Here is a 26,045-nt window from a genome sequence, read left to right on the forward strand (position 1 = left end):
ATTTTTTTAGTTCAATTAATACAACGAATTTGCAAAGAGATCCCATTTTTGAGTTGGAATGTTCAGATGCAGTAATTAGTTCATCAACTTGTTTCTTTGGCGTGTTGTGAACCAATCGTTATCAGAATGTAGCTAATAATGCAAAATAAGATAAAAATATTATTTCATATTTTAATTACTCTTTAGGTTAATTATTATTATCATAAGCAGGATCTTTATCCAGGGATAAATTAAATGAAACGTTTGTCTATTTATTATTGGATTAGAATATCGTAATTTTGTATTAATCGATGTTATAAAAATCGATTAATGTAACGAACAGACAGTGGCTGAATGTCAGGGTGACCATGGTGGTCGCGTCTGGTCTCGTTTTCCCGAATTCCTCGCGCGGGGTGTCCGTAAGGTCACCTTCCGGGTGCGGGCGTTCACCGCGCGGGTCACCTACAGCGCCGCCCGCCCACCGTCCCCGCCATTGTTGTTGGTTCTTTTTAAATTATTTATGCATTATTCTTTTTATTCGCCTTGTTTTTAATTGTGTGTCACAATCGTTATGTGCGTGTCACCTTGCTCTCTCTTTGGACAGACGGTAATAAGTCGTAAGGTCTCAATACAATGTTACATAAATTGTGGCTGTCTGAGCCCAGGCATCTAGTCTGTGTTACTTTTGGAAGCACGTGTGCTTCCAAATTTAAATTGGTTAATGGCGGAACTATGTCAAATAAAAAGATTTAACTTGTATAGACTTTGCTATAAGTAAGTAAAAAGTTTGATAAGAGATCGATCTTCAAAACGATATATAAACATGAACGTGGCATGATTTCAAAATTACAATGCGATATAAAAAAAAAGCTTTCATATAGCGTAAAACGATGAAAATAATGATATATTAAAACATATTAATGTTTAGAATGTTGAAGTTATAGAAATGTTTTAATAAACGTTCCTCCTATATCGATCGATGGCAATAGGTTACCATATGTAAGTTTTATTAACATTACGCGTACATTGAATGCCGTGTAGGTAAATACATCCAAGTTACCTATTTACGACAATCAATCGTGTATTAAGTAAGTTAAATTTCGAGTCGTGGTGTGTAACTACAAATTATTAGTACCGGTAATAATTTAAATAAACCTTTGTTCGACAGAAATTAGTCCAGTGCGCTATTGACATGAAATAATGCTATCTGTATATGAGCTCTTCATGTTGCAACACGTTATAATAATAAGACATTTAGAGAATCGTAACTACATCTCGATATGCTTATAAAATAAATAAAAAACTTGTTATGGCCAGAGAGAGAGAGATAATAATACGTATAAATATATGTTATAAGACAATTGATTTCTGTTAAAACGAATTGTTTCGTCGAATTTGATTTTCCTTTCTCTTTTCAATCGTTGAATGCCCATTGCAAGGCATAGACCTCCCCCATAGATCGACACAACGACCGGTCCATTCCCATGATCTTAACTATGTCGACGGTCCAGCTAGTGGAGTACTCAATGTTTTTTCGAAAAAGTTAATAGTGCTTACATTCCTAACTATTTTCAAATATTGTAGCGATTCTTACCTGGTGGCCTGGGATGCGCCGCGACGTGGTGCTGAAGAGAGGTGGCTATTTGGTGGTGTTGGTAGAAAGGCAGGAAGGGCGCGTGGAAGGGCGCCGGTGGTGGTGGCTGTAGCCTAGCCTTCAGCTCCTCGGCGGAACCGGCTCCTGACGAAGACGATTCCACGTCCGAGACACCACTATCCGCCGGCGAGGGGGGTAGAGAACCTGCGAAACGAAAAAAACATTTCAGATTTTTTATTTTATGACAGAATTAATCCCGTATGTAAAGTCACAACACCATATTCGCTAGGGGCACGTCATTAGTATCAGCAAATAAACTAACAAAGTCGTTCAAATGAAATAACTCGAGTTCTTTGTAATTTTATTAATAGACATGACGGATATAGCCGCGCCGCGCGGCGGGACCCTTCCACAAACTGTGCATCGCGGAGTGTACAAAAACAAGTTGCATCATGTTTTAAAATGTGAAACAATGTGCCGCGAGCTGTCCGATCGCGGCATCTATCGGTTTTATGCAAGTGATAAAGACGCGAATCGGAGGCGGAAGACGTAATTGCAGTACGTATGCCCCGAGGTTTTTCACACAATAATTACTGCACGTACGCTGGTCTATTGGCGGATAATTATTGTAAATGTCGTCACTTGGGCGGTAGAGTTGCGTTACCAAGTCACGGCTTGTAAAATTACGACTAATCAGTAAACAGTAAAGACGTTTTTGTTTTGATATTGTACTTTTTTATTACAAACCATCCTTCGTCAGACCCTCTTGCGGGTAGAAATTTGTAAAATTCGTTTCTTAGCGGACCTTTACTTAGTAAAAGAAATATTCCTTCTAAGTTACAAGTCTCTAATACCTATAGTTCCAAAGTTGTAATGATGAGTAACTATATAAATGAAATCTCTTTTTTTAATATAGATAATAAAAGGAATAAACCATCTACATTAATCCTAAAAGGCTTAATTTTATCAGTTGTCTATATTAAATCTAATTTTATCTATGATAAATACGATTGTATTGGTTTCCAGACGCATTTTGATGACCATAGATAATAAGCTATTTGTGAGGTTGACATTTTTTTTATTTAATTCTAATAATACTACATTTAAGTTAAGCGGGTTTTCTTATAATCATCTTTTTAAAAGAAAAATGTCATAATGCATATATTAGTGATGAGAATACATTGTTAATTATACATATTAATATAATTTAACATATTTGACGGGTGCAGGTTTGGTGAATAAAAAAATGACGTCGCGAAAAGCCGTTACGTTAGCAAATAGAAATAAATCTTCTTTTGTTGCAGGCAACGGTCATCTCTGAGTCGCATATTAATTGGCATAAAATACAGTAAGATAGTGCACCCCGAGGGCAGCCGGCGGTCACCGTGTGATCTGCCGTTAGACGTTCATCCAATGCACTTGCCTGCAACCTGTGTGGGAATGCGCTCCGGTGGTCAGTGTTGCATTTGTCATGCAAAATTATAGCATGTTTTTAATTTACGATTATGCAGATTGCTTGTTCTGGGGTCGCCCGATCCCATTAAGGGGTTGCATTTTTTTGCATACCTAATTCTACTTCGGTGTGTTTTGGTTAATAGAATACAGCGGCCTATGCAACGTGTTTTGTATTTAAACGTACCAAAAGGGTATGTTACAAATAAATATTGAAAAGAAATACATAATAATATTAAGTAAATATCACTGAATTTCCATTAAATTAACATATTATATACTAAAAATAAAACTTGAAAACTTCTATACATTATTTAATCTATCGAAATTAAAAAAAAAACTGTCAAATTTTGGCGGGAACCAAGACGTTGTTATTATGCTGTTAAGTTGTATGGTGTAATACTTATGGTTATTTTAATTCTGTTTTTAATAATGGACCTGTTTCTACAGGGGATATATTTATTATTTCAGTGTTAGAAATTTTATATTCCTAAACGGTGTGAAATTTGAAAATTGGAAGATATCGAATTTTATATTAATTTTATTTAATTGTTTAAGACATGTTGAGAGGGTAACAGTTTGTATGTCGGCGAAAAGTGAACATGAGTTTTGTAGATAAAAAATAAAACCGGTGATATATTCCTAGACGCGTCGAACACGTCCGGCACTGCGTGTTTCTCATGTCCGGCGCCCTCGTGATAATGAAAAAAAAAAGTTTGACGTATAACGGTTGCCGTATTTAAATAATATAATCGTGAGCTATGAGGTAGGAAGAAAGGCAGTCATTGATCGCGGGCCCATTGAAACTATGGCGGACATTACGGCCGGTGACCATTTGCCAGGTGCAAGAGTAAACGCGCTGTCCACACCCCTTTGTGGCCATTGTCAACCCTTCACTGCCGGACAATGGCTGTGGGAACCGGGAAGCGCCGCGGACCTCGGGGTCACTTTTGACCATTTAAATTGAGAATGGAGCGGTGTAATTTCTTCATAATAGTCTCTATACAGTCGCTATTTTAAATTATACCCGTAGATGATTACGCGCGCATACGAAATACGATCTCACGCGCCATCTTATAAAGTCGCATTCAAATTGTACGGGATTAAACGAGATTTGGTTATAGTTTTGTAATTTTTTTTGGTCATTGTTAACAACCAAAAGACTTATTGAGCCGATATGCAACATACAAACATTTTTTTTTAATCCTTTATAGGAAAACTCTCCCATACCGTTTCGACTCGAAGACTCGAATGCGTATCGAATAGATCATTAGATTTATGTAACAGCTAAAGTTTAAAATTTAACTAAAAATTTAATACAGCAGTATACAATGTCTCGGCGTGAAGTCAACCGTAGTGCTACGCGTCCATTTGTTTATATGACTATCTAAAAAGAATCATTAAAGTGATCGCTCGTGTACGTAAAATCAGATTGAACTCTACTAAACACATTATTTCCGTTCGTACGGGCTTAAATAAGCTCTTGTGTGTAATATTAAAACTGAAATTATAGCTTTCGAATCAAATTAATGTTTAATATACAAGCTTACTTGACAGAAGACCTTTGAAAATGAAAGGAGATGGTAAAATAAGTAGGAGGTTCGTTTGGCAAAGCCTAGTGCGTGTGCGTGGGAGGTTCGGAGGGCGGTAGAGAATCCTCATTTTATTCCGGCCACGTAACTTCAAGACATGTAGCAAACACTCTTGTAGTTCACTTTTATAAGTGGATCCTATATTCAACGCCAAATTACAAGCTAATTTTCGTTACCGGGTTTGTTTGCGATATTCAGTTATTACGATACGGAAACATACAATTTTTTTTGTCAATAAAATTTTGCGTTACATAAATAATGTATGTAAATTTAGTTGTATATATATGAAACATTGTATTTTTTATTTTCTTTGTCTTTGCAAGAATTCCCTATTTTTTTGTCACAAAAATTACCCCTTTACTGTGGAAGAAAGAAGATGTAATGGACAGAAAATAATGCGAGGAAAACAGTCAAAAATGCTTTTAGTTTTTCTTGCAAACCGCACGCGTGTTAATATGTAATGAAACATAAAATATCGCGTACCATAAAACGTAAATATGAAACTATAATCACATTAAACACGGTACCAGTCTTGCTGTGTGCGAAATAGGAAATTTATTTTTGTAAGTAAACTTTTTAACACGTTTTATTTATTTTTTACTATTCGCCTGCACCCGGCTTTCTACTATCCTATCGTCAAATGTGTTACTGTACATAATACTTGAGAACGGTATAAAATATTCGGCTAATTTTTAAATATTTTCGTTAAGACACTAGGAAGGTTGTTATGGAGAATAATTAAAGTGATTACTCTGCATAGGTTTTATATTGTTAAAAAGGAGTAGAAAAGAAGTGAGTCTTGAATTTCTTGTCGCCTTGCGCATGTTGGTAGAGGAAACGTAATACATATGTTCGTTTCATAAGTGACTTTAAACTATGCCTATTTGAAATAAATATCTTTGAATTTGATTTTGATATTACAGGCCAATAATCAGGCTACAGATATAAATATATAAATAAATAATAATACGTATATAAATGATTGTGTGATTAGATGAATGTCTGTGAGTATATAAACGGAGTGTATAATGTGTGTGTGTGATATAAAGGATAATATACGCATATAGAAACTGGAGAGCGGCGGCCAACCGCCAGGAACACGGAATCGGCAGCTATTGTGCGTGACCCTTTCATCTCGCGTATCAAAATAATAATAAATTAAGTATAAATAATCGGTACGGGGCCGGCGTACCGGTCGGCGCGGAATGCGGTCCCATTAGGAAAGCGTCACAAAGAGACACAAAGATCGCGCACCCCTCTGTAATCGGGCCATCTTTATTGAGTGACCGCTGTCCATAAGCTGCGCGCACAGTGGCGTTAGACCGTAATCCCGAGCGACTCTTGTTCTCGCGTATGAATACGTAATGAGGCCGACCGTTACCGACGGCGCGGCGCGGCTCGAAGGTTAGCCGTCTTTGGCACTGGCTTAACCAGTACGCAATAGTCGCTGTCGCTAAACACCACTCTATCACTCTATTGTCCTAAGTTCCTTAAGTGCTATTATAAATTTGCATCATCAGACCTTGGTATTTGGCTTCAATAAGTTTTAGCTAGTTGAGCGTTAAGTCATGGCCCAGCGGCAGAGGACTGATGGTTCGATTCCCGGGATACAGTCTTATATATAATTCACAATTTGTGCATCAATTATATAGGATTGTCACTGTTCGCAAAGAAGTTTCCGTAGGATGGGCAGCAGCATTCTCTGCGTACCATAATACCAAACTGCGGTCGTCAATACATCTGCCAAACGTGGTGAATATAGTATATCCTCTCATAGATACCTTTGGGGAAGGCTTTGCAGTGGTGGTACTTAGCCTGGCGTTCTTAAGCTCGTGCTTCGTTTGATCGGCCCGGGCTGAGAGCTTATTTATTTCACCGAATCGCTAGGCACCATGTCTTACATTCCCATTTGGCGGTACCCGAGAGGTGACATCATACACACATATATATATATATATATATATATATATGACGTATTTGTTTATAATTTTTCAAAGTTTTTTGTATTTACAATAGCATGGAGTATATTTTAAAAAGAATTAGGAAGTAAACAATAAAAAAGGCTATCAAAAATTTTCACATTTGTTAATATATTCGCACTGAATGAGTTTCTTAAGAATTGCTGCTATTTATTATTTTATATCAATCAGTGATAATAAGTTAAAACTAAATTATGTATGTACAAACTATTGAAATTGGAACATGGCGGCTACAATTTTTAAATTAACGAAACTTCAAAATTAGATTAGAGAAACTATTAATTGAATCAGCGGTGTATCCACAGAATGTCTAGGCAATGTTTGAAAGGAGAAATTATAGTAATTTAATAATACTGGTCGACCCTCGTCAAAGGGGCAAGACGCGAATGACTCACGCACTGAGATAATCTTCTAGTGTCTCACTTTGTGAGGCCTTTAGCATGGTAATTCTGAGGGCCCTTGTGTAATTTAGACTTGGCGTTGGACACTTCCCTCCGTGCTTAGACAAATCATCGTCCAGTAATAACGTCCTCGCTTTAATAAAACTTTGCATTGGTATAATGGTGTTTAGAAACGCAAACTATTTTCTATTTGAAAGCTGATTTTAGGAGGCTTTGTTGATATCATTTTTATTCTTGCCAGGCTGCATACTTTGTCATAATGTTTTAAAAATGATAAAGCGTTTAACTTACAAAGTTCTTCAAATAAAAGCTAGTTAAAATCTTACGACAGTGACGACGAATTTTTAATGGTGATGTTATAGTTTATTGTCGGTTTTTCAAAAATAAGAACGCATATGGAACCCTAGTTTTAAGCTAAAAGGTACCATTATAAGAGTAAGCAACTTTGTTATGTACACAAGAGCTCACTATAAATTATATAAAGTGAAAAATAACATTGATAAATAGTAGCAACAAGTCAGTACATGAAATATAAGTTGTTAAAAAAAGTGTAACCAAAATTTGTTATAGAAACTTGCACGCAAACGTTGCATCGGAATAGTGGATTGCAAATCGCCGGGATTGTATAAACGAAGTTACAATGGTTTGCGCTTGCGCACCCACGCGTGACGAGCCGCTGCCAAAGTGTCAGCCGGAAACCTGCTCGCGGTCAAAAGAGACCTCCGCGCAGATTTAGGGTTGCCACCAACGGACATATCTATTTTTATAAAAATTAAAACAGATCGCCAAATACTTTGTTAGCCGCAAAAGTCCATAACTGTTCAATTTATTTAAAATTTATCGTTACTTCCTTAATGCACGTGAAAAATAGTTAAAATAGTATATTTCTTTTCCCATGTCCACTATTTGACGTCAATCAAAAAACGTGTTTAGATATAATCAAACTGTAATAATAATCAAGTTATTACTAATGTATATGAATGCATAGAAATATGATCTTTATGTAAAATGTATAATTATATATTAATTATAGTTTATATGAAGACTAATATTACTTGGTCGAAGTTCCAAGGAAACGACTTCGAAGAATGTCAGAACTTTCGGTCTTTCGATTCTTGGCTCGATACGTTCCTATTATCGGATTATACATATAGTGAAATCGTTGTTTAAACAAGGTCATATAAAGGTGTACAAATGCGGTGTCTCCAATATCTCTGACATCACAAACTGTTCTTATATTTCACGTGTGTAAATATGCAAAAAAAAAAAATGACGTGTCGACAACCCTAGAGTCGGCATGATATAGCGCAGATTAGCGGCCATTGTGCGCGACAGCAAGGTGCAACGTAACCCATTTTTGCACAAAAACGGGGAAAGGATTCGGGTGAAATGTGCGTAATGCAATACATCTGCCGTTCTATTGTTTGCATAGGATTGAGTCCAGCATCCGCACGTTGTGTGTGTCGTTGTCGTTGCGTCACACTATCCATAATCCTATAATAGCAACCCTCTCGGTCACAGCCCAACTGTAATGCAGTGTGTAATGTACATAACATCTATGTATTAATAGGCTGGACTAAAAGGTTCCACTGTTACATCCATTCCACTAACTCCGAAATATAACACACCAAACCACATTACAGTGCCTGTCCGAATATCTAGTGTTTTAACTCTACGAGAGTTCTCGACCAGTAAAAGTTACTTTACAAAATATTTTACATAAAAAGTTAAGCATTGAGGAAATTTACAGGTCATGGTAAGGTCCGTTTCCCCCCCTTTATCCAATAATTTCCAGGAGCATCCTTGATTAAAATCTTATACGTGCAGTTTCTCGAATGCTATATTCAAATGTTGGGCGCTATTAGCCTATATAGCTTATACAGCTTTATAGCATTAAGCGCGCGCTATTTATTTATTTAAACCATTATCCTCTTCAGGACATTTATAGTGATTACATTAAATTGATATTTTTATAGAAATTTAAACCAAATAGTCTGCTTTAATGAAATCTTTCATTTTATAATAAATCTACAAGGATTAGAAAGCGCAACCTGATCTGCGAATAACTTGAAATTTTTTCAGTTGGGCGTTGTGTGTGTTTACTTCATAAAAATTAAAATTAAAAAAAAAAAAACTTTACTCCGTCATCAAAGCGAAATTTCGATCTCTTCCTTGTCCGTCACCCGTATCAAGATTTATTTAGTTGGCAAAGAGATTACCGGCATAATCATAACTTGGACAATGCCAATGTATCTCTAATCAGAGAGTCGAACGCGGGATATTATATTACGTATAATCACAATAAGATATAATTTATTAAATAAACCGGAATTCGTAAAGCAACAGACCATCTTGGTTTCAATTTTTAATATAGATAACACTTCTCTTTGATTAACTTCATTTAATATATTACATTTCTTTTTTGGCGATAAGTTATAGATCCATTATGTAATAGGTGAGGTATTTAATTATAAAATTGACTAAAAACACATTCGGTTTTTCTGAAAGGTATACTTCTACTGGTCACTGTAATCATGACTTTCTAATTAATTCTAATATAACCAATTAAGTGCGATTTTAAATACTGTAACCATATAAATAAGATTGCAAAATAAATGGAATAAATATATGGAGGCACAAAAGTTCGTATTGTAAATAAAAGGGTGCAACAGTTTCATATATCAATGACTTATGGACAAAAGGCTAAATTAGAATCCTTTTCGAATTGCTGTTATTAATGAATACAATGCGTTATTGTGCAAGAAGGGTCAGTCGCCCACGCCCTCGGGGTTTCAGGGAGAGGGGGTGTCTGCTGTCGAATGCGAGATGAGATTGCACATTTGACGACACCTGGGCTAACAGAATGGGTTCACTGTATTTGTCAAAACGATATTTAGAATTAGAAATATAATACCCAAAAACAAAGCCAGTATATATACGCGTGCGGTGGACATATCAAGTTCGCTATTCCAGATGTACCTTTTGTAGAAGTTAAAAGATGAAATAGAAGAGAATGATGAGTTAAAACTCACAGAAGAAGAGACGCGGTGATTAGACAATATCGTTATATTACTTACATGAGAAGTTAGGACTGATAAAAGAAGATATTAACACTAATACTACACACATTAAAATAGATAACTTAAGTTATAGCAAGTGAAGTTGTCCAAAGAGTCTAGACTGGCCTAATATGGGAGACACTTGAAACTGTTGTATCTCAGCATACAGGGTGCTCTGTGCGTTGATGCCGGAATATTAATTACATCATTACAGATATGACCCAGATTCCTGAGCTGAATTTTAATAATGGAATACATATGTAATATTACAAGTTTATACAAGAACATTTATCTATTTTTTTGACATTCACGATTAATAAATTTTACCTAACTGTAATTGTAAGATACTTTGTTTTCTATATAAATGATTAATAATAAAAAAATTAATTAAGTGGATATAAAATAAATATTTATTGTTTTAGTACTATCTTTTTGTTTGTTAGTTTATATATTTAAATAATAAAAACTAAACAACGTTGTTCTATAGTAATAAGTTTAAAGAAAAATGTTGTGTATTTTAAATGAACCATAGATTATAAATTTAACTGTATAATATGTTTTTCGTATATATTTGTGTTAAGGACTAATAAAATTTATAAATAAGGCCTTAAATGTTGTTTCTTTTGTATTTATTATTAATACTTTTATGTACGAGCCTATCAAAGTTCGGAAATACCAAATACGAGGTAATTCCACGTAAAACGGTGGAGGTTCGTTAGAAATATGCCGTGTTACACCGCCCTCATTGTGAAACTTCTTTTAAGAATAAAAATAGTTGCTTATGTTTTGTTTATTTGGCCTTTAAAATATCAATGAGGAAAAATTAAATCTTACTAAAATTATATTCATGCAGAAGCTAACATTATAAGGTAATATTCAATTTGTAATATAAATAATTCTGTAAAAAGTTTAACATTAAAATGAATATGAATGCGTGTAAACAAATAACATTTTATCGCAACTGTTAAAGGCATGTAACAGCCCTTAAAGGACACAAAGGGACTTCATTACTACATCGGAACCGTCACAGTATTTCCGAGTGGTTACGCAATATGTTTGTTTGTGTGCGTTTGTGAATACTCGCATGTGTTTGCGTGAGGGTTGTTTTGGTGTGCGCGTGGGGGGGAGTAGGGCGGGCGGCCGCGTGGCGGCGGTCGTGACATTGGGCGGATCAGCTGATGGGTCTATCGATTGCGAGCTTCCTCTTTGCTCTTTATGAATATTTCATATCACAGGGAAAGTCGGGCGCTGCGTTTAGCGTTGTTAATGTGTACAAATTGGTACAGTTTAGAAATAACCATTGTATGATTTTCGTTCCGAAACACTGTGAAATGAACCTTACGAGATACTTATTTGCCGATTATTATTAGAATAATAGGTTTAAACATATTATTATTAATCTAGGTACGACATCTTATATTCAAATATCATCTTCATATCTAAATAGAACTGTGGATGTTTAGTGGTCAATTAATAGGGTTGTTGATTTAATTTTATTTAATATCGGTAGATAGCTTGTTAGCTTGTGATGTACAACAAACCAAAATCAATTCCTTTCTCTGAGTGAAGTTTTATGTCTGATTAGGAATTTATCCAAGGTAAAAACATAACAACTACAAAATAAATAAATTAGTAATACAGGCTATAAAGGAGTTAATACATGATAAGTAGAGTGTCGATGGCTTGCGCACAATCGACCTAGGTCCAGGCATCATTTAGATAAAACTAGAGTTCTAACCACGTCACGGCCGACGCCGATAAAAGCAATTTAGTCGTTTATGGCTCCGGCCAGACGGTACTGTCCCCCGAAACTGTCTTTTTTAACAGATAAAAATAATAACGTCAATAACTTAAACGTTTGTCCGAATCATACATATAATTTTATACATACAAACGAATTCATTAACATAAATATAAAGTGGTTTAAAATATTTTAATTTAATTCTATTAAAAACTGCTACATTACTTTTTTATTGCAATTGTCACGTGTATAAAATAATCTTATAACCTATTTAAAAGGGAGCAAGTTATAAGAGATAAATAAGAGTTGAATACAGAGTAAATGAGTATTGAAATAAATCTGTAGTCAATAAATATAAATACAAATTCGTCTCTAAATTATTCTTTTAATTAACGATAAAACAAGAAACTTTTATTGTTGCAAAAAAACCAATAACGCATGAATTGAGACAGTTTATTGCGGTGCTGGCTGTAAGCTGTCACTTTGTTTTTTTTTTTTCTGTAACGCAAATGGCGGGAATTGATGAGTTTTGGCGGGCTCCGCCGATTGTTATTTACCTGGATTAAGGTTTTCAGTGTAACGCGGTTGTTTTAGTGAACACCACAGGATTTCCACACCGCAAACACCGTTGCAATGAGCCTCAAGGTTTTAAATATCGTTTTTTATTACAGTCATGTTATATTGTCGCGGTCACACGGATATTTGGTTATATGCACTTTATGATATTTCGATGTTTCGGCGTTTATGACTGGTTCTGTTTTTTTCGCCTGTTTTTCTTAGATTAGAGGCATTCCATTCGAATAGATAGATTCAATTTAACGTCAACAATCGAATTCGAATTTTAAATTTAAATAAAGCGTTGTACGGAATTGCGTCAGTGTCATCATAATTTTTATTAATTAGTGGTTAGAGTTTGTATTGGTACTCACCGGTGTTGGGTGCGGTATAGAGGTGGTGGTGGCGTGGCGCTGGCGCTGGGGCGAGGAGCCCGTGTAGCAGCGCTCTGCCGAGGGAGCCCCGGGCTCCGAGCGCTAGCGCGCCTGGTTCTGCGTCCACTGCGACAAAAATATTTAATCAGCATATATTTAGTGCTTATCTATTAACCTAATATAAAAAGAGGCATTCACTAGAACTAGAAGGGCAAAGGAACGGTGTGCTCTTGTAAAAGAGTTAAAAAAAACCTGATTGAGTTTGTTGCGAGTTTTTAGATCAAGATGCGTTTGGAACTCTTGTAGCGTAAAGTTGAGTACGATCTGATTTTGGTTTCTATCAAAATGTTTAATTTAAATTACCTAAATTCAAAATCGTGTATTTATATTTATGAACAAATATTAAAGCATTAAGAATTGTGAGAAGGCATCTTTGATTTACATCTAAATAAAATTTTAAGAAAACCACGTAAACGCAGCGGTCACACGTGTATGGGTTTAACAAATAATTCTAATAAACAATGACAATGAACAATGCACAGAGAAAAAATTCCGACAAGCCTGTTATCGCACCGCATTGACGAAATTAAATTTAAAAAGTTATAAACCCTATAATCCATTTCGGGGTCTACACAAAGAGATCGTTCCCGACGCGTAACTGTCAAATTGAATTAGACTAAATAATTTTCACGAAAGCTTCGACTTCAAGCAACAGTTTTACCTAAAACTTAGTTCACAGAGTTGCTGGAACTCGGACGCCGGCAGGCCTTGCCTCCAAACGTCAGCTATGATATTACAGACTTCAAAGACCTATTTCAACGGTTCGGCAACGTAACTAAAGTCTAAGGAATTACTTTGGTAACAGACTTCTGTATTTACAGCATCCCCCGGGGCGCCGGAGTCAGGCGGCCTGTTTCTGACCTATTTAGACGTTGTAAACTAGATATCTCGTTACCATGCCAAGATTATTACGCACTAATTATATTTTAACATCAGTTTACAATGGATTTTCTTGCGGAAGGGTACGTGGGAATATAGTTTAGTTTCACTCGTATCACATTCAAAAATGTTTAGGCAATCAAGTAAAAGATGACGGATAATCACAGTAATAATTTTGTGATAGCAAAAAAGTTCTTTGTTTTATGTTGTTGTTTGATGTTTTGATCAATATAAGATAGTCGACTATTACGACAGTTTTAAATCATTCCGATGTTACATGTGACGAAGGTGAAGTCGAACACGTGATGATAGATCGATACCGGATAACAATCGGTGATTATATAGGAATTCGGGCCGACTCACGTGATCCAAATCGGCCCCAAAAAACGCGTAAAAATGTCACCAGGCTTTAACGAGGGTATTACGCGTAGATCAATAATGTATAATCTTGATACATCCGAGCCAGACGCTTCCGTGCGCCGACCTTGGGCTCGACCGCACCCACCCCCAGCGGCCCCCTCCCGCGGCCTCCCTCCCACGGCCCACCTGTTGTCTCCCCCATCACTGCGCATGTTTGACGCATAGAACGGGACGGGGAAACGCCCTCCCTCTCGTCTGCTAGGTCGAAACGTCTAGACGAAATGTGAACTTTTTACGGCGCGGCCACACGTGGGAGGCGCGCGTCTGGACCCGCTTCCACGGGACCCCCTGCCAACGCGATGTGTTCTAACTCCACCGCGTTTAGTGTGAGATCACGTGGATCTTTACGATATTTATAAAATAAAAGTGTATTCTTAGTAATTTAATACAAAAAATTGTATTAAATTACTTAGAATAACGTATTAAAATTTAAAGAGTTACTCCTTGCTTTTGCCGAAGTGAAGGAAGGCAAAGATAAAAAGCATAAACATGTTTTTTTTTATAATTTCATTCCATTCTATTTAAATTAGATACCGTCGCATTAATATTTATCGGCATATTTCCGGTAATAATTATCTAAGAAATGTCAAATCGATTTTAATCGTATTCAATTATTCCACGAGTTGAACAAAAAATAAAATACATTCGAAACTGGCCACAGATAACTACTGAAAGAAATAAAAAAACAATTTGCCATAAGCAATATGTCGTTTCCCGCCTTTTTCTCTTTCACGATGAGGGCTATGCGGAGGGTGAATTGAAACGAATTTCAATAAATGCAAGTCGGTGAGAGGAGCTGGTGCAAAGTGGATTAGATCCTGCATTGCAATGAATTATTCAGTGGGAAGAAGGAAGGAGATACAGTTTCAGGGGTCATCGACCGGTAGAGTGCATAGCCACAGATATACGAATCCACGCGTCAAATAGTTTTCAGCACTCTGTTTCTATTGGGTTGTCGAGGGCAGTGCACCCGTTCATGAATGTGCTTCAGTTTAAACTGTTGCAACTTTTGGAATTTAGAACATGATTTTTTAAACCGAATATACAGGATGATTAGTTATAGATGTAATAGCTTTAAAGATATGAGTCCATAGCTAATTTGCTTTCAACTAATGTATGGTACAACCTATCCAAAAATCTATTTTGCAGGAACTATAATTGACGTAATTATAATTTATTATATTAAAATTAACTATCGTTTACTACCTGTACCTGCAAATATTATACTGTCTTAAGTTATTGACTTGTTGCGTTCCAATAGAAACAATAAATTAATGTATCATATTTCAGAGCTGTCACTTGATACAGAATAATTAAAAATAGTTGCAAAAGTTTTGAAGATACTTGATGAGAAATGTGCTATTTATTCATCTTGTATATCTTGACGCGCTCAAACTATAGCGAGTATTTACTACTGTTTAGCGGTAAATAGGTTTTGTTACTACACAATCGATTCAAAAATAACATATAATCGATGTGATAGTTTTAAAAAAAAAAGTTTAGCTTGTTTTAGGTATCAAAACTACCTTTTTGTTTATATTTTTTTATTAAATGCCTTATAAAGGTTATTATAAAACTTCTGTTCTAATTTTGGTTGGGCAATTTTTTTTTTATTACTCGGTGTTGAAACATCCGAACCGGACGCAAATGTTGCCAAGTAATACAGTTTCTATGCCTAAGCGAAAACTATTAGATCGAAGACGTCAGCACAAAGACTTTTGTTCGGCAGGCCTGCGTGTTGTTTCTATTAGTTCCTTCATACTTACAAGGCCTCGCCGTGGTGTGGGGGCAGTAGGTGGACTTACAATCAATAAGCACTAAATTTGGGTCGATCGACTTATTCCGAGGTCCCAGGTAGACAAAGGACGCTTCCGGCTGGACCTCAGCGAAAACTTTAGATACATAAATCTGCCCTGTCCTTATAAAATATAAGATTAATTCTATTGTTCCTTACAAATGGTTCTTTGTTCTATTTTATTTGAGAGCTTACTTATGTTCTTGTTTTGTGTCATCAAGTCAAAAGAGGTATTCTTTGTACATATGAGACAATTATTTATTTATTTAAAAGAACAAAGTGTGAACAAGATTCACAATATTACTATATAATTGGAATGAACTATTCGTCATATATTACATTAAATTAAAAAAATAAAGTATGATTTCACTGATACACAATTACTACAAGATATTATGTCTCGATCCATCGTTTCAGTTCAAAGAAGCCCACTGCAAAGCATGGGTCTTCTTCAAGATAGAAGATATCTATGGGGTAATACCATAATCGCCACGCTTGGCAGGCGAATTGGCGATCGCAATGTTGTATTATAGTACGCAAAGGACACTGCTGCCCATCCTCTGGAAACATATTTGCGAGCAGTAGCAATCCTATATAATTAAAGTACAAAGTGCGATTCAGATATAAGACTGTACTGTACAGTGAGTAGAAATCCAAAGCCATATTTCCTCTGCGAAATCTAACGGTAAATACATCATGTTTTGTATTACTAGAAGTGTTAGTTATATCTCGTGTTGAATTTTCGTGGTATACAGTACTTTAGTTTCAAGACGCTGCAGCTATTTTGAATAGTGTAGATTTGGAACAGGATACATGACAAAATGTTTATTATAAGCAGAACTGTTAAGTCAATGCCCTCGTCTTATCTAAAAAGGCGGGTCTAACCAAAAGAGGGATGATACAAAGAGTCAAAACACACCCGCCCCTGCATGCACGGAGGCAGTCGTCGTGAACTCTGGCAAAGCGACTGGAACAACTTTCACTTTCCTGCTTCAGTGAAATATTAACTAAGTTGCATAAGCCACCGGGCGAGCAGCGAGGGGTGGGTAGGTGAATGCACGCTACCCCCTACCTCTCCACTCCACCAATATCCTCGCTGCATTATTTCAGCTTGTAAAGTACTGAAATGGCGTGCCACGAGCGCGGGTCGACGTTCGAATTAGAGGTTTTTTTTTTCGACTTTCCTCGATATCGCGTCTGACCCGATGGTGCGATAAGGATAACGAAATATTTTATTCCTTATTTAAACTATTTAAAGTACTACAGTTCCGAGAAGCTTTTCTATACTAGAAAACGACGTGACTGGCTTTGGCCATACGTTACACGTAAGTATTAAAAATTTACAGTGCATGGTCTTGAAGCATAATCAAGCAGTGTTTATGTAAGCTGCTTGTTACCGTCATCATTTCAAATATAAGCTGTCTACACTGGATATTGTACTCTCCAAAGGTTTTCTTTATAACCGATTGCAAGCGGCCTGCATCCAGTATCTTTCTACTGTGCGTCACTTATACAGAAGGCAAAATACAGAGATCGATTATCAACTCCATGGGTCAATCGAGACTATGTGTGATATGGTACAAATTACCATAAATATAACTCGAAGGTGCTATTTATCAGGGGTAGCATTTATCTACAATCATGATCAAACAATAAGACTCCACATTTGTGTCTTCAATCGGGTTTAAATGACGATTGTGGGACTCTTGTTCGGCCACTGTTCAAAGTAATGTTCTAACATAATCTCATTGTGTTTTGAAGGGTCGGATGTCTACTTAAATACTTTATAATTTGATTTACAGTGACTTATATTTTACTTAGAAGACTTTAATCAAAGAGTTACCCAATTTTTAACTTTTGAAAATATCTATTTTCGATTCCATTGTTCATACATAAAAATAATCATAAGCTAGATATCAAATAGGTAAATGTGAAGAAAAATGAGTTCATTATTCCTAATGCTAAAAATAAGATTCCCCAATCTTTGACGAATTTCAATCCCATCTTAAAATAAAGCATATAAACGTTGTAACGTTGCAAGTTAACGTCCCATAAATCTTAGTTAAAATTTTAACCAAAAAAATATAATCACGAGAAACGTCTCATAAATCGCAATACAGCAAAAAATTGTTCAACCCTTAGCGGGTAACCTTGTATCTCAAGTGGCGTGGGGTCGTGGGAGCGTGCTATTGGTTTAACGGATCTTTGTTTTTATAACAAAAATTCCTATGCGCCCGCGCACCAGCGACAGCAGTTCACATTTGCCAGGAGAAGGATCGAGGCCTCGGTCGCGTTCACTAGCTAGGTGTCGTCTCACGCACCGACGCACAATCTTTGTGTCGGTTGCGTTCACCAGCTATGTGTCTTCATACGCGCCGGGGCCAATAAGAATTTACGTTATAAATTCACGCCTTGATCCTATTCATTCTCCGGGCATCATTTAGTTAACGCCACAACCTTTACATCGTCTCGCACCCCAAGGGGTAAGTGTTGAACAAATATTATGAAGACATCTTTATTAAGTAGCATTTATCTATAAGTTAGAGCTCAACATTTTGTCTGTGTCCATAGTTCCATCATTATGTATTCATTATTAATTTTCAATTTGTTTATTTATTTATCTCTTCTATTTTTGTTTTACATGCTTTACATTTTGTAACTCCGTTCTGACAGTAAACAATCACATCAACTGCTTTCGGTTTCTGCCCTTCCATCATCGCAAGCCATCTCCGGGTTTACTGTCAGCGGAGCAAATTGTACACATATTTATATATGTATATCATAACTGTGACATTTATTCACAGGTGCGAGATTTACACTGCAAAGTTTATACTACAAGTTTTACATTGCAAGTTTTAGACTGCAAGTTTTACACTGCAAGTTTTACACTGCAAGTTTTACACTGCAAGTTTTACACTGCAAGTTTTACACTGTTGAAATTATATCACCGTGCAGCTGCCTACCACCACCATCAGGGGAGTACCGAACTGCGGTGCAAAATTAGACCAGGCCTTCTGCCCACTACCCTTAGATAATTAAATACATATGTATTTTTCTTTGTCTGCCTTTTTACTGCCAACTACCCATTTAAATAAATACTTTTCTTTTTTTCAACCGGCACACTGGCGCCCTTAACGTGGTATTAAAAGGTCTGATTTTGCATTGTAGTGTAGTTATGTGATTGTTTTTTTATTTAATTAATTTTGTAAAACGTTATTTTTGCCTTTTTTACTGCCAGCAACTGAAGTGTACATCCTTCACTTAAAAAAGTTTTTGTTTAGTTTAACATACATTTTGTTCTTATGTTGTAACTTTTTTTGCTTCTGCTATTTTTTCCTAGGACCGTACACATTAGTTGCAGTTATACGCATCATTTTCATATTTTTTTGTGTTATTTTTTTTAATTCTTATACTAGCAACCATAACGTTCGTTAGTGAATTTGTAACAGAACGGAGTAGATTAAGTAGAATACTTGTTCAACACGTTCCTTATTGTGGTGCATTTAATTTTTTCTTCTTTCTCTCTTTACCAATTTATAAAAGTAGGTTAAACATGGCGCTATTGTTAACAACTTACGTAAACAAATCGCTACACTGGGTCCTCTTTTTCCTTCTGGGGATGTTTTATACTAATAGAGTCAATCAAATTTCGGACGATTCCGATAGCGTAGAAGACGTGCTTGTTAAGACATACGTTATTTTTGATTCTTTAAATAAAATGTATAATTAAAAATAATTCTCTCTTATGTATTAGAAGTATTGGCCGGTAAAAATGTTGGAACATAAAGGATTTAAAAATAATAGGTTTGAATAAATAACAAACATAATGCGACATAACATAAACTAAAGCATTACCATTAACCGCGTAATATTTCGTTTGGGTTATTAGAATGAATCTATAACCTTCATAATTGTTTGGTCGCGTTAGTAATCCTTATAATGATTACTATTGCTAGTTTGTTTGCGAGAAGTATGAAAGAATGAGTTTAAAAGGATAAAAATGAAATTGTTATCAATAAGTTCGGATTTTATTTCCTTTAAATGAAATAAAATCCTTCGGTGACGCGCGGGGTAATGTAACGTTGCAAGTTAACGTCCCATAAATCTTAGTTAAAATTTTAACCAAAAAAATATAATCACGAGAAACGTCTCATAAATCGCAATACAGCAAAAAATTGTTCAACCCTTAGCGGGTAACCTTGTATCTCAAGTGGCGTGGGGTCGTGGGAGCGTGCTATTGGTTTAACGGATCTTTGTTTTTATAACAAAAATTCCTATGCGCCCGCGCACCAGCGACAGCAGTTCACATTTGCCAGGAGAAGGATCGAGGCCTCGGTCGCGTTCACTAGCTAGGTGTCGTCTCACGCACCGACGCACAATCTTTGTGTCGGTTGCGTTCACCAGCTATGTGTCTTCATACGCGCCGGGGCCAATAAGAATTTACGTTATAAATTCACGCCTTGATCCTATTCATTCTCCGGGCATCATTTAGTTAACGCCACAACCTTTACATCGTCTCGCACCCCAAGGGGTAAGTGTTGAACAAATATTATGAAGACATCTTTATTAAGTAGCATTTATCTATAAGTTAGAGCTCAACATTTTGTCTGTGTCCATAGTTCCATCATTATGTATTCATTATTAATTTTCAATTTGTTTATTTATTTATCTCTTCTATTTTTGTTTTACATGCTTTACATTTTGTAACTCCGTTCTGACAGTAAACAATCACATCAACTGCTTTCGGTTTCTGCCCTTCCATCATCGCAAGCCATCTCCGGGTTTACTGTCAGCGGAGCAAATTGTACACATATTTATATATGTATATCATAACTGTGACATTTATTCACAGGTGCGAGATTTACACTGCAAAGTTTATACTACAAGTTTTACATTGCAAGTTTTAGACTGCAAGTTTTACACTGCAAGTTTTACACTGCAAGTTTTACACTGCAAGTTTTACACTGCAAGTTTTACACTGTTGAAATTATATCACCGTGCACCGGAACCGACACATACTGCAACCTACCGGCGCTCCCTGCTCTCGACTTGCAGCCGTCTGACCAGTCCTGGGAGATCGTGCGGCTGGCTACCACCACCATCAGGGGAGTACCGAACTGCGGTGTAAAATTAGACCAGGCCTTCTGCCCACTACCCTTAGATAATTAAATACATACATATTTCTTCTTGTGTGCTTTTTTTTGTCGCCATCTACTACTACCCTTAATTAAATATATATTAAATAAATATATATTTTTCTTTTTTCAAACGGCACAACGTCATCTGAATGATTCAATAACAGTGTTTCCATATCAAAGAGCTACTTTGTTCAAAGTAATAATTTTTGCAAATGAATATGCACAATAAACAATTATACACCGACTATCTATGCTCTTTCCTGTTTGTGTTATCTGTGAACATTCTAAAAAATTAGGCGTGAAACCGTCGCACTAATTTATTTCTGAGAAGCGCAGAGAAATAATTTGATTTAAAAAACACATTTCTACGTGAAACGATTTTAGCTGTGCTCTACATTTTTAATCCGAGCGTAAAGACATGTAGCCGCATGTCGAAGCCAGCTTCTGTTCTATGACAGGAAACAATTAGATTTCGAACGAAGAAAACGTCGGTGAGAATTGGCAGAGAATTTTTAACTTCTCTGATTGACAGATAAGCAAATTTCTTTATTTTCGCTATTTTATTAAATATCTACTGAAACGTATAGTGTAAAAATAAATGATTTTGAAACAAGACAATAATACGGTAACTAAAGTGGAATAATTAAATTTTCGGTTTGTATTTACCACAATGTCAAAATATATGTTTGATGGAACAATATTGGCAAAATGACAATTGTCATATGCCCAATATGTTTGTGACAATTGTACGAGACTTTGATTACTAGTAACATGGAATTTCACCTCATTTTTAAATAACACATCTGTGATTTAAATAATGCAGGTAAACACACGAAAATAACATTTAAAAATCGTCCACCGAAACAGAATAATATTCAAGTTTTTTTTTCACAATATCCAGTTTTTTATTTGATATTTTATCAGTTCGTTAGCGCGTTCAGTGCTGCCAGTTGCCAGAACCTGATTTTAAAGGCTGCTAATGCGAAGACGAAAAAAAAAAGTAAATGAATGGCGGTAAGTTTTTGCGAGCGACACATAAGGCACGGCTAATGGAGGAAGTATCGGACGAATCTATGGTCCGATATATATAAGTCCTCGTCACGTTGTACTGCGTCATTGCGACGGGCTGGTACTCCCTGGCAGAGTTTAATCATCAAATAATTAAATTCTCTCATTAATATTTCACACACGAACACGAAATATCTTGCGTGATTTCTTATTATTCAATTGTAATTTTAGAATTAAGTGTAAATTATAAAATTGGTGTTAGATTAAAGTCTTTAATGATTTTGCATGTTTATAAAAAATGTGCAGTTAATTTTAAAAATATACCATTTTTATAATGACATACCGAAAAACAGTCTGTGCTATTTAGCATGACTATTTTTAGTTTAGTTTTTTTTTTTTAAATAAAGAATCTTTGAAGTAGTGGTGTAGTATTTTTAAAATAAAATGTTTTTCTTAGTTTACGTGTAAATTAAAAATAAAAGCGAATTGCGATATTTTTATAACACGTTCATCGGAACAGCTAAGCGCGTGTGTCGAGGAAAACCGCGGCACAGGCGGCTGCGCAACGTATTCCGCTATCTTATTGTTACTCGCCATAATAACAACGTTATTTACAGGGACCCGTGATTAATCCCGTATGTTTTTACTCTAACACTCATTGTCAATTTATAAAATACCTCGGGTTTAGTTTCGCTAGTCATGCTACAGTTATTTCTGAATGCAATCGAGAGACAAGACATGTTTTTTTTTATTCAAACATCGACATAAAGCAAGATAAAGGACGTATAAATTTGATAAGTACAGTCAGAAGCAACGTGCGTCCCGAGATGCGATTACCGAAGATTAACTTGTTTTTCTGACGGTGTAGACTTTCGGTGTCGCCTATATCCTCGATTTCTTGGCATTATCTCAATGTTAAAAATATCCTCGAACACAAAACGACGTAAAAATGTTATATTGGTCCTTCATCGGCCGCCGCGGGCTCCTTGCAGGAAGATCGCAGCGCCATTTTCGACAAACCGGTTATAAAACGGTCGAATTATAAGGACGTCAACGGTCAGTCCAATTCGTTCTCTATAATTATCAACGCAAGCTTTGTTTTAGATTGACACGCTGTGAGCGTCCGTTTCGGGAAATCAAGCGGAGATTTCTGACGTCAGCTCATACATCCGGGAAGCGATAGCTATTTAAACCTAACAACCGGTAGAGCTGGACCTCAGTTGGCGAGGCAGTTAGTAAGCTGTAGGGATCTGTTTATAATAGTTCATCTTGTTATTGATGGTATTGATACATAATAAGCATATTAACGCATTAAATCGCGGCGGGAAGACTTAATCATGGATTCTATAATTGAGAACGAAACCGGACAAATGATTAAGAGACATTTAATATAATCCAAAGTATTAAAATAATCTTTACTAAACCAGAAATCATATTTAAATATTCATCTTCCATAGGTAATTGTGCCTATATGGTTTTAGATACTAGATATTAAAAATAATCTAAGGTAATTTTCTGAATCGATTAAAGTAATACATATTTAGCCCCTGGTCTATTGGTTAATGATTTGCTTCGATAAGGTCATGCTCGGAGTTTAGTGGTATTGTAATTGGGATGGTAAATAAGACCTACTTACATATCGGACCTTGGCAAGCACATTAGGCTTCCGATCACGCTGTATATTCGAAACATCGCATGCGCAACCGTCGTTTTCATTCAGTAACCATTTTCAAATATAATTTTTTTTATTCGCCATATGCCATTATGTTATATTTATATTTTGAATTTAGAATTGTTAGGTAAAAGAAATAAATTTTTAAAATATAATTTAGTTAATAAATTATAATTTAACTTAAATTATTGTATCATCTGTAACGTATTTATTTCGAACGTGACTAATTGCACAGATAAAAAATAACCATTGAAACATAGCACAGATTAAAATTTTCGTTTTTCAGCATTGCTCGACGGATATGCCAATCCAGTCGGATTTCCCTCCCACCTGTTTAGACGCTGAGTGTTTATAAACGATTTTCCAAGCTAGCTGAGTCACCCACATTTCCCGGATAATATTCTAACGTATTCACGGCGCATTAAACGTAAGAAATGTCTTACGAGTTTTTTTTAACATCAGACATTACTATTGCAAAATTACTTATCATTGTATATTATTAATTAAGAATTAAATTTTTAAATTTGCAATAAATTATCTCGATGATCATTTGAATCGATAATTAAAATCGGGTTCGATATAGATCTACGGACGACGTAATGTCACGAGTGGATGGCGGCGATTAAAGATGGCGACGGAAAAGCGCGCGAACTTTCTCCGCGCGGGAAACGAGAGAAAAATGGAAACCGGTGTTATTACGTCGATAACACGTTTATCTTGCGGACTAGCAACAGACTGCAATCAGAGGAATCACTGCGAATTATTAGCATAATTGCTAATTTGTTTATTTACTTGTATGCTGTATTAATTGATAATTTGTTATTAATTTTGTTAGATAAATTTGATTTCTATTAAAACTATCCTGTGTTTTTATTTCATTAAATGTCTCCAAAAATGTGATATGATTTTAAATTTAGAAGAATTGTTTTTATTAAATATCATTAAAGTTATATTTTTTTCAATATACTGAATACAGAAGCCACATTATAAATGTGTTAATAGCGCTGCTATTAGCAGTGATGCTGCTATTTTTATTAAATTAAACGGAAATAGAGGCGTCGAAGTTTGTTTATGCAAATGCGTTTTGGGCTCCGCAGACTTGCGTAACGGCCGGCGTGACTCACGTGGAGGCCGCTGTCAAAAGTTTTTGGTTATCTGTTACTTCGGAAGCTGGCTGTTATAATTTTACATCTAAGATCCGAAAAAGAAAACAATATGTCTTAATAAATGATTATTATAATAAAATATTTATCGTAATTTTTCGTTTGTTTAGCAGATATATTCGTAATTTATAACTTCATATCGCAGGCAAGTTTGAAAAAATATCTTTGATAAATTACATTAATAAAGTAGCACGTATATCGATCGTGTGCGCGTAAATCACGACGTTTTTCCGTATACTTTTTCCTCTTTGCGTTTAGCTGAGTACATTTTTGAAATATCCTGTCCATTGAGTTTCGATGAAGAGATATACACCATTGGCCGAGTGTTCGTGTTGCTTCATCGCTGGCAAACCGCCGACTGTTGCCGATTTCTTACCGCCACCGTACAAATACTCGTGTCTTAGATTTCACATTTATAAGAAATCTCTCGTGAAGTTAACTATAATGATATTGTAGAAGTCAGTAGCCACAGCCTGTTCAATAATTTTAGATATGACTCCTGAAAGCCATACTGTGGGAATTATCTATGTTCAGTTCTTTCAAACTGTGAAGAAAAACCCAGCGGTGAAACGGGCTTTTGCATGCGCTAAAAATCCAAAAAATAACATTCGCTGATTTGTACTGGATATATCGGATTTTTAGACACCCACACACATGATGTTTTTGAGCAAGCTTATCTCCCAACAGTGGGAGATGTATCACGTAACTTAATTTTAACTATTTTTTTACTATATTCGCATCGATATATGCAACTAAGTACGTATTTCCGATGAACTTCTTCGTAACGTCTCTGGATTGCAATGCGTTTAAAAAATCTATCAAACCTGATAAATAGCAACTGCATTGTAAAGAATTATTACGTGATAATAAAGCCTGAAAATTGTTGCAATAAGAACCATGTTAAAGAAATTTATAACATTTAACATTAAATAAAACTAATTGAGTTTGCTGTGAGCTTTCTCTCAGAAAAAAAAAGAACCAAAATTTAAAAATATCAACAAGAGTAATAAAATACCTGTGACATTAGAAATGTTATTATGTAATGACACAATAAACAAGAATTAAGAATATGTATATTGTCAAAGGAATTACAAAAATAATAAACGTTTAAATTGTAGAATTCTGGAAGAAAGGCGAAGGAAGTGAGACTATGTTTGAAAGGTAAATATGGAAAGGAATGAGTG

The 26,045-nt window shown here is 35.6% G+C and overlaps 1 protein-coding gene across 3 annotated transcripts in view; it reads right to left on the reverse strand.

Moving 5' to 3' along the window:
- LOC137929971 (ecdysone-induced protein 74EF-like) overlaps positions 1-26,045 on the reverse strand; it is a 188,403-nt gene that overhangs the window by 29,435 nt on the left and 132,923 nt on the right. For all 3 annotated transcript variants that reach the window (XM_068773133.1, XM_068773132.1, XM_068773134.1), the window contains 2 exons: positions 12,727-12,852; positions 1,574-1,777 (listed from right to left, as the gene is read on the reverse strand). In XM_068773133.1, coding sequence (XP_068629234.1) covers positions 1,574-1,777; positions 12,727-12,852 — 330 coding nt within the window. The remainder of the gene's footprint in view (positions 1-1,573; positions 1,778-12,726; positions 12,853-26,045) is intronic.

This window comes from Battus philenor, unplaced genomic scaffold (assembly GCF_028537555.1).
Source record: "Battus philenor isolate CCGP_79_NKW_IND1 unplaced genomic scaffold, ilBatPhil1.0.hap1 SCAF_5, whole genome shotgun sequence".
Taxonomy (NCBI): Eukaryota; Metazoa; Arthropoda; class Insecta; order Lepidoptera; family Papilionidae; genus Battus; species Battus philenor.